The 15,519-nt window shown below is 37.1% G+C and overlaps 1 protein-coding gene across 1 annotated transcript in view; it reads left to right on the top strand.

Moving 5' to 3' along the window:
* Window positions 1–2,969: 2,969 nt before the first annotated feature.
* LOC105539268 (fatty-acid amide hydrolase 2-like) overlaps window positions 2,970–15,519 on the top strand; it is a 25,446-nt gene continuing 12,896 nt past the window's right edge. The window contains exons 1-2 of the mRNA XM_011979454.1: window positions 2,970–3,409; window positions 8,968–9,050. Coding sequence (XP_011834844.1) covers window positions 3,218–3,409; window positions 8,968–9,050 — 275 coding nt within the window. The 5' untranslated portion in view covers window positions 2,970–3,217. The remainder of the gene's footprint in view (window positions 3,410–8,967; window positions 9,051–15,519) is intronic.

Here is a 15,519-nt window from a genome sequence, read left to right as displayed (position 1 = left end):
TGAGGTTTGGGAAAAAGTCAAGGATAACTCCTGAGAATCCACCTTTGATTTTTAAATAGATGGTGATTTACATAAATGCTCCCTGACTTTGTTAAAGAGATTGCGTGCACACACACACACATAGTTATTACATAGTATTTCACTTTTGCTTTTTCCCTTTTGGGATAAAAGGTGATTTCTCCTGTCTCTTTTATTTATAGTCAGAAAAATGGACAGTGTCCCACTTCTTTGCCCAGTGCAAATGAATATAAAACACTATGATGTACTAGAAAGGAACTGTCAAAAGTTTTACACACACACTTGGTACTGGCATAAAGCCAGACTATTACACCGATGAAACAGAATGCAGCACGGGTAAAAACTCTTGCATGCACAGTCAAATGAAAAGTTATTTTTACACCATTTATTGCAGCATTATTCACAAAAGCCAATAGGTGAAAGCAACCCAAACTTCCCTCACCAAACGAATGGATAAATATAATTTGGAATATAAAAATAACAGAATAAGCTTAGGCACGGTGACTCATGCCTGTAATCCCAGCACTTTGGGAGGCCAGGGCAGGAGGATCACCTGAGGTCAGGAGCTCAAGACCAGCCTGGCCAACATGGCAAAACCTCTACTAAAAATACAAAAATTAGCTGGCGTGGTGGTGGGTGCTTATAATCCCAGTTACTTGGAAGGCTGAGGCAGGAGAATCGCTTGAACCCAGGAGGCAAAAGTTGCAGTGAGCCAGGATGGCGCCACTGCACTCCAGTGGCACTCCAGCCTGGGTGACAGAATGAGACACCGTCTCAAACAAAACAAAACAAAACAAGACCAAAAAAAAAAAAAAAAAAAAAACCAAACCCGGAATATTACTCGGCTTTTTAAAAGCAGGAAATTTAACATCTATTTTAAAGATAAATCTTGACTTATAAATGTAATTAAGTCCATCACAAAAAGTATGAATCCACTTATATGAGTTATCTAAAGTAGTTACACTTTTAAAAAGAGAATATAGAATGGCATTTGTAAAGGGCCAGTCAATGGGAAAAACAAGTAGTCGATTCATATATAGTATGTATTTATTTTGCAAGATAAAAATGTTCTGGTGATATGTTGCCAACAATGTCAGTATACTTAACATGATCTAACTATTAATATAAAATTAAAATATTTAAGATTGTAAGAAAAACCAGAAGCTTTACATCCACATGTGATTTAATCTTCATAACACCATATGACAGCTGTTATTCTACTTTACAAATGAGAAAACACACTCAGGGACATTAAGTGATTTGTACAAGGTCAAAAACATAATGAGTGCTGGATCTAGGATTTGGATTCAGGTCTGTCTGGTCAGTGCCCAATCAGTGAGCATTCTTTGTACCTCAGGCTCACATATTGGTCATTTACAACTTAAATAAAGTAACAAAACTTAGGCAAAGGAAATATTTTCATTTTGACAAAACCTTTCTCTGGTAAAGAAGCTTCACTCAGCTACAGGTTTTGCTCAGAACTTTAATGGAGCCTAGATTATGACAACCTGCTTTATCAGCTTTGTTTACTGGATCTGCTAGATGTACCTGTCATGATTAACCTGCTTTCTACCAGGTGCTTGAATTAGGCTAGAAGTGTTGTGATGACACTGTCAGTATCAACGTAAGTTTTGAAGGTGAAAAGACAGTGACCTGGATGACTTCGTCGTTTCACCTGCCCAAGACCTTAAATGCCAAGCTTGAATCTCTATCTTCAACACTCATTTCATAATCACATGCCTTCAACCAACAAACCTGTATCGATTTCACATCAAGCCCTATGTTACGCTCTGGCAATACAAAGAAGAATTAGAATGAACCTGTTCTTCAAGGAGTTTATATCTAGATGGGGCATAGACACAAAAACCTAACACATAACAAAGGGTTGTAAGTGCTATGATTTTGTTAATCTATGGAGTGCAGAGTTACAAAAGAGTGGCATCACACTCAGTTGTAAGTTCAGGGAAGACTTCCTGGAGGAGGTGGTACTTGTCCTGAACTAGATGAAGAGCTTGGGAAAGCAGATGCGAAGATAAGGAGGGAAGAGAGATCTTTCGGATAGTTGTTTGTCAGGAGAGATGGAAGGGGTTAGGGATGAAGCATAGAGTTTTTCAGACACCAGTCATGAGACTCGAATGCCAGACAAAGTAGATGGGTCTTGAACTTGTGGAAAATGGAGAATTATTGCGGAGTTATTGGCAGGGGAATAATATTGTCAGATTTACGTATTAGAAAGACCACACTATAAATAAAGACAGGGTGATCAGCTAGGTTATTTGTAGAAGTTCATGTAAATGTCAGTGAGATCTGAGCCAGACTGAGCTGAGAGGGAAGGGCTGGATTCTCTCATGAGAATGAGAGAAATGGAAGAATCTGAGGTGATTCTAGATTTTTGGCATGGCTGACTGGGTGGATGAAAATTCCATTTGTAAACCTGTAGGGGCAGCAGTTTGGGGGAGAAAAGGATGAGTTTTGGATTTGTTGAATTTGAACGATCTGGAAGACGTTCCCATGGAGATGTCAAAAAGGCATTTCAAGTGTCCAGTTTAGGAGACAGATGGGCTGGATATTTGATGTTCATCAGTACTACCTGTTAGTGATCTTATAAAGATTAAATAATATGCATATGGAAAATATGTATATGCTTGCCATTTAGTTGTTTGTTGAACATACTGAATATTTGCATACAAAGGTATACTTACAACACTTTTTAAATAAGCACAACTGAAACAAACTATAACAACTACCACTTATACTATTTACCATACATTGTGCTAAATGTTTTATTTATTATCTAGTGTTTGTGGTAACCCTTTGATATAGAAGTAGTTATTCCCATTTTTTTCTTATGAGTAAACTGACTAGGAGATATAGTGTAAGTTGGCCAGGGCTACGCAGTAGCAGAACTGGGGAATGCCAAGGCCAGTGTTCTTTCTTATGATTCACTTTCTGTCTTGGGTTACAACAGCACTAACAACAGGTAGCATTGCACACAGGCAGTTGCCGGGAAGGCTCCGCCCCCATCTCTGGCTAGGAGCCCTGCAGGTGATGATAAACAAGCTCCTGTGGAATTGTGGGTAGACACTGGACTTGTAAAGGAAAGGCTTCATAAGTACCTCTTTGCTTAGTATTTTGCTCGTCCTTTCCCCAGGGTGCACGTAACCCTCAAGCACTAGGACCGTGCGGAATCCAGGCTACGATGGCACCTTCATTTACCGCCCGCATTCAAGTGTTCCTTTTGCGGGCGCTAGGCTTTTTCATAGGCTTAGTAGGTCGAGCAGCTTTAGTCTTAAGGGGCCCAAAGTTTGCCTCAAAGACCCCTCCGCCTGTGACTGAACCATTGCTTCTGCTTTCGGGGATGCAGCTGGCCAAGCTGATCCGACAGAGAAAGGTGAGAGTGCAATTCAGAAGAGGCTGGAGGGACAGGTATTTTAGCGGGATCCAGGAAGCTTAGTGGTGGCGGTGATTGCGGTTTCCTTTCCATTCTCTACTAGGGCGACTTGACTTAGGAGAGGCATTTATTGGGAATGAAGGGAGACTTCTGGGTGTTGTAGTACGTTTATTTTTACCAAGGACATTTACTGTGGGCATGGGTTGGTACCCTCATAGTCCTTCCTATCCATTTGTCCTATTTGTGCATAATTACTGTGTGTGGGGTAAACCAGGTGTGAGTTCTCAGTCATGGAAAGTCAGTCTCTCTTTTTCCCTCTCCCTCCCCCTTTCTCTCTCTGTATTCCTCCCTCTCTCACAGGCCCCAGACCTACCTGCTGCTTACGATTCAACCAATTCTTTTTAAAATTGATTTAAAATGAAAGTAGTACTTGGTCTAGGATAGTAAAAGGTGTGTCTACCAAATATTTAGTGCATAGTATATGTGAAATACTCTGCCTGGGTACTTAAACATATTCTATTTCACGGATGCAGTTATATAGGTAATATTCATATTTTATGCATAAGAAAACTGAAGTAAAATGATTTGCACAAAAATTATTGAAAGTTCTAAATTAAAAAAAATTAAGCAGCTCATTCGTTTTCTCTAGAGTTGTGCAGGTAGGACTATTCATCTCTGTCGTATAAATGATTGGTTACCTAGAGATCTTGAGCTACAGTCTAGTATTGTTTATTTATACTCCGCTTGTTTTCATCTCTCTGCTGTTTCATTTGTTTTTCGTCATTGTTTTATTTCTGGAATCTACAATACTACTTAACAAAGAAGAGGCATGCAGCAAATACTTCCTGAGTATCTCAGTATGTGTTCCTGACTGTATGAATTAATAATATTTGTATTACACTCCTGGTTACCTTTCAAAGACCTATCCTATCTTCTTGCCGTATCCCCTCCCCAGCCTCTACCCACCCATGCATGCTTTTCTAACTTTCTAACAGTTAGGGAGGCAATGGGATGTATTAGGTTGGTGCAAAAGTAATTGCGATTTTTGTAATTGAGATTTTGACATTAATTTTAATGGCAAAAATCACGATTACTTTTGCACCAGCCTAATAGTAGAAAGATGATCTATTTCAAATTTTGGACTGTCTGTCCATGGCTGTGTGACCTTGTGCCACAACAATTGCAGATAATACATATCAAGCACCTGGCACATAGGAGATTGTGTAACATAATGATTAGAAGGATGGACTCTAGAGTCAGACTGCCTGGGTTCAGAAATCCTAGCTTTTCTACAATCTAGCTCTGTGATCTTAAAAACATTTCTTTTCTTTTTTTTTTCTGAGACGGAGTCTCGCTCTGTCGCCCAGGCTGGAGTGCAGTGGTGCGATCTCGGCTCACTGCAACCTCCGCCTCCTGGGTTCACGCCATTCTCCTGCCTCAGCCTCCCAAGTAGTTGGGACTATAGGCACCCACCACCACGCCCGGATAATTTTTTGTATTTTTAATAGAGACAGGTTTTCACCGTGTTAGCCAGGATGGTATCAATCTCCTGACTTCGTGATCCACCCGCCTCGACCTCCCAAAGTGTTGGGATGACAGGCGTGAGCCACCGCGCCCGGCCTTAAAAACATTTCTTAACCTTTTGTGTATCTGATATTCTTTAAGAAAAATGAATTTGATAATAGAATCTACCTTTTAGAGTTGTTGTGATGAATTAAATAAATTCATATATGTAAAACTTATGGAACATTGTCTGGCATACTAGTCTTATGTAAATATTAACTATTACTATTATTACTATCATCAGGTTTTTGGTAACTAGCCATTTTTTATTCATGATTGCCCATGAGAAGAGATAATCTAGATATAGTTTATCTAGATTTATAAAAATATTCTGAAGGGGAGAAGTGGAGTGGATACAAAGTTTTGTTTATCCCTTAGTTTCTGCCTTTTTTACACATGGAAATATTATTACTGCAAAACAACTAAATTTATTAAACACCTACCATGTGCCACTTGATAAGGCAAACATTTTACTTAGATTTTTGTAAATTGAATCTTCGTAATGACATTTTGAGGTACATGTAATTATCATCATCTTACAGAAAAGGAAAATAAAGTTTAGAGCTTTCTAATAGCTTGTCCAATGCCACACAGCTAGAAAGTGGTAGAGCCAGGTGAATCTTACTCAATTTTTGTTGACACTTTATGGAAGAGTATGCTTCCTGATAACGATCTGATTGAACAGTCAGTTTCCTGTGAGTCAGTGTCTACTGTCTTTATGCTTGCTTTTGTATCTCTATATGGTTACTCTTCTATTATTCAGAATTCAGTCTACCACTATGTCATCTGAACCTCCACAGCCTCAGTTGGTATCCAAGGTTGGGCCTTGCCAAAAATATATCAACTTATGGCCACCACCATACATAGCCTGGTCATTGTTTTCGCACATTTGGATATTTGATTTTGTTGATGATCTGAAAGTCAATAAAGTTTTGAAACCATAAGTCCCACTCTTTATTCATCTCCTTTGTTAGGAGACAAGGGTGGAAAGAGGCTTCATTGCATGATCTTTTTTACTTTCAGATTTTTGAAACATGTGTTCATGTTACCTATTTATAATAAATATAATCAATACTTTAGAAAATTAGAAAAAAAGTATTTTCAGTGTTTAGATAAGTAATAAAAAATATCACTAGTTCTTCCTTTAGTCTGTCCATACAGAGAAATATGGTACAGTCATTAATAAGTATGAAGTTGATCTAAAGGAACAGATATGTAAATAGTTCTGAATTATGTTAAGTGGTAAAAATATAAGGTACTGAACAATGAATATGATATGATTCCTTTTGTGTGAAGGAGGGAGACAGCTGAAGAGAGGGGAGAAGGGAATAAGGGAGTGAGGGAGGGAAAGAGAGAGAGAGAGTGAGAAGCTTTCACTTTTCATTTGTACTTTTCTGTAGTGAGTGAATTTTCTAACCATGTACCTAGTCTTCGTTTCTCTTACGACAGCAAGGTTCATTTGGAAAAAGCAAACAAAAATATCCAGGCTCAGCTATGTGGCTTTGGTTACGTCACTTAACCTCAGTGAGCCTCAATTGCTTCATCTGTAAAATGGGGATAATATTACATGTGTTGCTAGGAGGAGTTAATGACATAACGTATATAAAGTTCTTGGCATATAATAAGTATTCAGCAAATGGCAATTATGGTCATGTTAACTTCTACTTCTAATCCCTGCCTTTTTTTTTTTTTTTTTTTTTTTGTCACGTTCTACATGCTACAAACTCAATTAGGGTAGCAGTGGCAGTTGAAGATCTTTGGGGTTGTGTACGTTGATGGAGTGACCAGGTGCTAGACATCAGCTTGACAATCCAGGCTGTTAATGTATATAACCAGCTGTGTATACACTAGACTATTGAGTTATGGTGGCTGAAATCTCTGTCTGTGGATGCATTTAACAAACATTTACTGAAAACCTACTAGATGCATAATTCTAAAGGACAAGTAGAATTAACCCAAATGAAAAAATACATATAACTTTCTTTTATAATTTTGTAAATCTCCCCTGTATCTATGGTTGCATCTTTTTTTTTTCATTCTTAATATTAACCATTTTTCTGCACACACTCTCTCTCCATCATGCTTGTTGCAGTTTATCCGTTTGATAGGTGTTTAAAAGTTAGTTCATCTTTTTATACTGGTTTTGTTGTTACTGTTCCTATTTTATTTCTGTTATTAAATTTTATCTTGATTTTGTTATTCTTTAAAAAATTTCTTTATTTTTCTGTTATTTTAAGTTGAATACTTTATATGTTGTCTTACTTTTTATTTTTATAAATAAAAATATATTAGGACAATTTTAGCCATATTCAATAGATTTGATAAAAAATGTTCCTCTTTTTGTGAATTTACTGATAATTTGCCATTTTAGTTTTGTTTACCTCTTAGATCCATTGATTATATGGAAAAATGTTTTTGAAATAGTTAAGCCTTCTAAATATCACCGTTTAATTTTGGGTTTCTAATATTCCTGGATAATTTGTCAAATTGACTAAGAAATTCTCTAAAATCTTTTGGGATTTAAGATCTGCTTTGTGTGACATGATTATTTTTTGTTAATGATTGATGAATAAAGAGCATATTCTTGATGGGGTAAAAATTCTCCCTCACTATGCATTTGAGCATGTTGGTTGTATTATTAAATTCTCAGATATATCCTCACTTTTTACTCCTTGGTCTGTCAGTCTCTGAGAGAGCTATATTGTTTGCTACTGTACTTATACATCTGGTCAACTTCTCTTTGTATTTGTAGTATATGCTTCACGTATTTGCCTGCTTTATTAATTTAGAAAAGTATACAACTGTTATAGCATCCTCATATGTCATACCGTTTTAGGATTTAGTTTTAAAATTTGCTTTCTCTGATATTAATGATACCGCCTCTGCTTTCTTGTTGTTTGTTTTCACCTAGTATATCTTTGCCTAACTCTTTGTTTTCAATCTTTCATTGTCTTTTTGTTCCAGATGAATTTCATATAAACATTGTATAGCTGAGCTTTTTTTTTAAAACCAAATTTAATGTTTTTGCCCTCTGGCAGGGGAATTCAGTCCTTCACACTTATTATGTAATTGGTTTAATCCTTTTCACTTGATGTAATGTTTATAATTTATCAAACTTGCTTTTTTCTTTCCTTTCCTTCTTTTTTTCTGTCTTGATCTGATTTCTTTTTAATTATTTTTCTCTCCTCATTACTTGGGGGTTCTGTTTGGCTTTGCAGTTTTCTAATGTTCATTGTGTCATGTCTAAGAATTAACATTAAAACTACAATTGTATATAATAATTAAATAATAATCTTGTAGCACCCACCCAGGATGTTTTCCTTGTCTTATCCCTCCTCACATGCTTAACTTAAGACCTTTGGTTTAGGGTTGGTAAATTTAGCAAACAAAAGTACAGTATGCTTAGCTAAATTTAAATTTAAGATAAATAACATATAGATTTCAGTATAATCATCCCCATGCAATAATTGGGACATACTTATACTAAAAATTACTCTCTATTCATTTGAAATTCAAATTTAACTTGATTTCCTGTGTTTTATCTGGAAATCTTACATTTACGTCCTTTTATGTCTCCACTCCCCAACTCTTGGTTTTGCAGAGATGATCTTAAACTGTTAAGTTTCAGGGTATTACTGAAACGATATCTATTTTTTCATTGATTATTTACTAGAACAAAATATTTGCTAGTTTAGTATATATACATAATATCCCAGAACTCCAATTTATATTTAATTTCAGCAGAGTTTATTCCTTTTGTCCCTACTTATTGTTTGGAACTTTCTTATACTGGTATATTTCTGACATCTTACCTCCAAAATAGACATCCTATACCTCCTCAGCCTCATATTTTGCCTCATGGGGGACTACACTGGGTAATTCACTGAAAGTGTCTCAAAAAATGATTAATGTATGCAGGAATCTTTCAGGAAATACTTGCTGAATGAATTGTTTAGTGAATAAATGGCTGCTAACTAAAGTATTGTATTTTGCAGGTGAAATGTATAGATGTTGTTCAGGCTTATATCAACAGAATCAAGGACGTGAACCCAATGATCAATGGAATTGTCAAGTACAGGTGAGCATTTCCACTCTCTTAAGGAGTCATTTATGTTCGTTTTTGTTCTACTTCTGTGGTCATGCTACCTTAGCATATTTCCTAGATTCTTCTTTCTCTGTTTCCTTCCCTTGTTCTCACTGGGAACCTCTCTGACCTCTAATTTCAGTATTTTGTCCTTTGTTGAGAGTTTATGATTATTTGTCTGCATCCTCCTCCTATTAACTGTAAGATCCTTGACAGAAAGGACTAAAAATTATTGTTTTTGCATATCCAACATCCAGAACAAGGCCTAAAGTTTGGTAGACATCATTGAACGTTTACTGAATAGATTAATATTTGGTAGTGAGTCTAATAGGAGAACCCCCCCCCCCACACACACACGCACACTTTTTCCAATGTGTATTTAGCATAGTAGATAGTATTTTATATAGTTATCATATATGTTACTTCTGTGTCTCTATTGCTAAGTAAACACTTCTCAGCAGCTGTGAGGTATTAGAGGGCCAAGAACTTGGATTATTCTCTTTGTAATATTCTGTTTAACAGGTACCACAGTTCATCTTAGCACACTGTGACATAGGGTGCCATTGTGTAGATCTCAGTCGTTCATGTACCATCTTTAGGATTTTTGTCTTGTTTGCACATCAGCTCTGTTGTTGTTAATATACTTATTAAAATTGAGTCACTTATTCTAACTTAATCATTTTAAAATGAAACTTTGTATCACTATGCATATTAAAAACCTATCATTTAACATGGATGGCTAATGTAAATAAAAACTAGCTAATATTATGAAATTATAGACCTTCAAAATCTTTTAATGAAATATAATTTCATCAAAAACTGCATCAAATGAATTTGTATCATAAGAGATACTTTATACATGTTTTCTCATTTGATCATCTCAACAGCATTTCAAAAAAAGTATCTGACAGAGTCATGATTCAAGAATATAGATATATGACTCCAAGCTTATATAACAGAACTATGGGGTGGTTCTATGTTTCAGGGGGTCCTGGTTTGTCTCTCTCTTCTATGAACCAACTTTTACCTGAAATGTAATTTGGGGGTACTTTTTGGGCAGAGTGTATCTTTAAACATTTGAGAGATATTCGATTATTTAAATTTTCTGTTGCCTTTTAAAAAGGAGTTCCGAGGAAGGGGGTCAGTTGTTGCAGAGCTTGTTTTTGTGTATGAGGACATACATAAAAATCTGAGAGAAAATCAGATTTGTGACCTTGTTGAAAATAATGAGTTTGGGCTACTACTAGGAGACTGGAGAGGGTGCTTGTGGTAAATGGGGGGAGCATGGCAGGACAGTGACTGTCAGGGGATTGGAGATTTGAAGAGAGAGAAAACGTGACTGCTTTGAAGAGAGAGACCTTAGGTGAAATAAAAAAAGTGTTCAGAAATAATTTTATGAAGTTCATGCATGCTCTGTGTGACATCTGTGCTTTTTTCCTCCCTCCTGTAAAGGGCCCCCAAATGGTCTTACTGTCCTGATAATAGTGTTTTTATTTTACTAGAAATTTAAAACATTGGCATTAAGATGAAAAATATGTGTACAGCACCTAGTATAGAACCTTACATCAATCCCTCAGTGTTAGCTCTTTTATTGTTATGGTTGTTATTACAACATGAGCTCAATAAGTAGAGCTGTCCTTATGATTATACACAGTTCTATTGCATTGTTATTCCTGTTTGCTTGTCACTAAAACTGACTGTCAAGGCAGTTCAATGATTAAAATCACACAGCTATGAAATAGTAGGAGGATATGTGAACTTTAATTATGCTGGCTTCTAGCTTTGTCTTTCTTTGGCTTCCAGCTTTGTGTCTGTGATAGACTGATGAGGGAATATTCACTGCTTTTTTATCTTATTCCCAAACCTGTTCTTCCATCCAGTCACACAAGCAAGATACCCCTAGACTCTACCTTCTTCCTTCCTTTCCCAAATCTATCTTCTAACTCTAATTAGTCAACAAATTTTACTGGCTCTTCTTTATTTATCATCATGTCAAACTTGTTTTGCTTCATATCCTATCCTAATCATACAGAACTACTCTATTTTTCCTGATCCACTTATGCTCTCTAGCATCTGCATAACTTTGCACATGTTATTACTTTTGCCTGGAACACTTTCTCTTTCCCCACCTCTCCTTTATTTGGCTTAGTTAATTTTTTTAGGACTCAGTCTGGTTCTCAATTTTATATTATCTAATCATCTCAGTCTCTGTAAGATTTCTACTCTGAGCTCCCAGAGCACATTGTGCTCATGTCACTTTTGTATCATGCAGGGCCCAGAAACCACACTATTTTAACAAAGAATTTAATATAGGGAATTGGTAGAATAGATGTTTAAGGACTGAAAAAACAAACAAAAAAAGTAACACTGAAGTAACACCAAGATGATGACTGCAGGAAACAGTAAAGTGAGGAAACACCCTAGGTATGAGGGAACAAAGGGAAGAAATTGGGATTATCATAATCTAGGCTTTCAAAGGAAATGCCTGCAGAGCTGGGACCAAGACATCTGTGAAAAGGGTGTTACCTGGCTGCTGCTTCTACCTCAGAAACTTTGAAAAGGGACCTCATATTCAGAGCTGTAGTTCAGAATTCTGAGAAGCAGCTGCCAGCTGACTGGCGCCGGTATTTCTGAGGGAGTGTGATGAGACTGATTCTAGATTGTGGGAATAAATAGGAAACTGGAATCAACTACTGTGGCTTGGATGAAAAGCTATTGTTGAAACAATGGTGTCAGGAACAGCAAGCAAACTGGAAGAAACAAACCCCTTCACCTCTTTTCTTTCCTCCTAGTCTTTATCTAGCACCCATATTTGAAGGATCCAAGAGGGCACAAATTATCAAAGGAAAGTTTAGTTTTCTGAGTCCCATCATAAAGTGGCATATAGAATACTTGTTTGAGGGCTGAGAGATAATAGTATAAAAACTGGTTCAACATTGCATAGTCATTGTGGTCTTGATTGTCTCACCCACCAGATTGTGAGTTCCTCAGTGGCATGGACCGTGTCTTTTTCATTTTATTGTCTTCAGTGTCTAGAACATGAACTGATATTTAGCATTTCTTCAGTAAGTAATGATTTAATATACCTGTGTTTAGACAATGTTTGTTTTGGAGGTCCTGAATGCAGTTTCGTCTTATGCTCCGCAACCTGTTGGCTTCTTATATCTTCCTGGATTATGATTTGTTGTTCACTGTTTTTCTTGCTTGCCTGGAAAAGTACAAATTTGTTACTACTTTTAGACTTTGCTCCCTGGAGCATCTATTGTCATGCATTTAATGCAATAGATATATTCTTCCCAATCTTTGAATGACATAGAAAATGGTCAAGGCAAACTTTCTGGGAGCCTTAGAGTCCATAGATGTCAAGACGCAAAATACACACTTACAGAATCATATAGACCTGGGACACAATTCTTCCTCTGTTAGTTATTGTATGAACTTAGGCATGTTTTTGAATCTCTCTGAATCTTTGTTTTATTCTTTCTAAAGGGGAAAATAATATGGACGCTCAAAATTTATAGTTTTACTAATTTAAATGCTTGAAAACACTTTCATTCATTTATCCCACAAATGGCTATTGAATGCTTACTATATACCTGGTAGCGTGCTAGGTGTTGAAGATATAAAGATATACACAACAGTCCCTGACTTCTTTCAGCTCCCAGTCTGGTGGTTGAAGCATGCGAATAACCATTATTTACTGCACAGTGGAATTAGTGCTCTGATAGGGGAAGAAAAGAGTACTGTGGGAGCATGGAGAAGGTTACTGATCCAAGACTGGAGAGGTTTCAGAAAAGGCTTTCTGGAGAAAGTGATATTATGTGTTGCTTTCCACTGAAAAGCTATCCAAGGGGTAGAATCCTCCTTGGATTTCACTCCCCTACCACTGGCTGTACTCGAATCACCGAGCAAGTGCAGAATTTCAAGATACATAGATTTTTTTAAAACTCTCTCAGACCTCAATAAGTCTTTCACTCAACCCACATTGGCCAACCTATGTATCATCTGGTGTCACAGCCACCCTTAGGCCTCATCCTCTGTTTGTCTCCATAGAAGCAAGGGTAAGGATTTTTGGCTGAGGTGCCTTGTTTCAGCTTGGCTGAAACTATGGGGATTTCCTTGGTCTCAGGAGTCCAGTGCTGCCTTGTGGCACTGAGGCCACGTATAAGGATATCCAATTTCCTTTATGCCTTTATCAACCTTCCCTTGGAAGTTCTCTGCTTGTGCTGATTGTGTGTGGCTGAAGTTTGGGCAATGCTAACGAAGGGAATTTCAAGACCTTAAGAAAGTGTACACAGTTAAGGCACTACCTTTTCTCCATCCTTCGAACGAACAGGACTGGGGAGCCTGACTGCCCTGCCCCACCTGGTTGGGAAACTCCTGTGAGGCAAGTGTTGCAGGACCCCTGTCTTACATCAACAAATATTGTGCCAGTAAGTGGTGCTGATAACATCAGTATTGGTAGGACTTGTTGAAGAAATAGCTGCTGCAGTTCTTCTCATTTTTTTTTCTGGTATAGAGACTTGTAACCCATTTCCTAAATTTCATCTTGCCACTTCCCTAAGCTCTGTGGTTTGGGTGACATGGCTTTGGCTTAATCTTCTGTAATTCTAATCCTTTGATTTTCCTGACAGGAATTTTGTTGACTGTCAGGAGAACCGGATGATATTAGTAATGATGATAGTGATAGCTGACATTTACTGAGTGGCTCTTCTGTGCTAGGTACTGTGTGTATGCATTGTCACATTTAAATAACAAAGCATGTAGATGCTATTGTTACCACCATTTTATAGCTGGAGAAACAGTTTAGTAAGTTGTCACTTGCAAGGTTATATAACCACCTCAGATCAGTCTTTCTCCAAAGCCTGGAATTTGACCATTCTGCTACACTGCTTTTTGGATAGCCAGGTTCTTTGCATTTGTAAGAGACCAGATTGCAACATTCTCAGATTAATACTTTGCTGTGCCTAATTCGCTACCAAAACTGTCTCATTTTTTTTAAAACATAAGTAAGCTTCTAAAAAATGTAGTCAATACTTATTTTTCTGAATCCTTACCTCTTATTTACACCTACACTCGCTGAAATCTAGCTTCTGTTCCTACCACTCAATTAAAAATAACCTGCTGGCTGGGTGCGGTGGCTCACACCTGTAATTCCAGCACTTTGGGAGGCTGAGGAGGGCAGATTACCTGAGGTCAGGAGTTCGAGACCAGCTTGGCCAACATGGTGAAACTCCATCTCTACTAAAAATACAAAAATTAGCCGGGTATGGTGGTACATGCCTGTAATCCCAGCTACTCAGGAGGCCAAGGAAGGAGAATTGCTTGAGCCCGGGAGGCGGAGGTTGCAGTGAGTCGAGATCGTGCCACTGCACTCCAGCCTGGCCGACAGAGAAACACTCTGTCTGAAAAACAAAACAAAACAAAACAAAACAAACAAACCAAACAATCAAACAAAATAGCCTGCTAACTCTATCAGTTTGGGTTGTTTCTACTGCAAATAACAGAAAACCCAATTCAAAATGACTGAAAGCAATAGGGAAAATATACTATCGCACAAACCAGTAAGTCTTTCGGTAGGTTAGCTCTAGAATTGATTGACTCAGCAGCTGAAAAATGTCATCATTAACCTGTTTTCAGTCTTTTGCCTTGGACTCCTAGTTTGTCAGCCTTATTAGACTAGGTCTTCTCATTGTCATAAGATGGATGCTATGCCTTATGTCTCAAGAGCCGAAATTGTGACCAGATACCACTGGCAAACCAATTTTTGGCAAGGTGAATAACATCACTGTGATAGCACTAAACAAATAAATCACACACTTAAGGTTAGAGATTGGGCCTATTTCCTGTGAGGCATATGGCAGTACAATAAAGAAAGTTGCCTGAAAAATTGCAGTTATGTTTATAAAGGGAAAAAGTTTTGTTTATAAAAGGAAAAAGTGAATTTTGGATAGGCAGCCAACAATGTCTGCAACTCTTGACAATATGACTTTGGGTGAGTCCTTAAGCTCTCTTTATCTCAGTTTCCTCATAACCATAATGAAGCAACTGTTAGGTACCTAATGTTATTATTGTGAGGATGGAGCAACTTAATGAATTTAAAACACAATGATTGGTACATAAAACGGACTTGGTATTGGTTCATGTTGCTCTTATTATCAAAATGATAATTGCTCTGTTCTTGAAGTCATTGCTACCTTTTGCTTCTAGACAGTGCTCTTCTATTATTTTATTATTTAACTCTTACACATCTAAATACATTTTATTCTTCCTTAAGGTATGATTCTGTAATTTTGTGTGTGTGTGTGTGTGTGTGTATGTGTATAATAGTTCATGTATATAGTTATAAATATACTTAGCCTTGGTCTTCTATGACTTCAAATATCATTTGAACACTGATAATTCCTGGAACTTTGTCTGCAGCCCAGACCTTTCCTCTAAGCTCAATTCCTTTTTTTTTTTT

This window comes from Mandrillus leucophaeus, unplaced genomic scaffold, assembly GCF_000951045.1.
Source record: "Mandrillus leucophaeus isolate KB7577 unplaced genomic scaffold, Mleu.le_1.0 Scaffold2013, whole genome shotgun sequence".
In the NCBI taxonomy this organism is placed as follows: domain Eukaryota; kingdom Metazoa; phylum Chordata; class Mammalia; order Primates; family Cercopithecidae; genus Mandrillus; species Mandrillus leucophaeus.
This window is presented reverse-complemented; position numbering and strand designations above follow the sequence as displayed.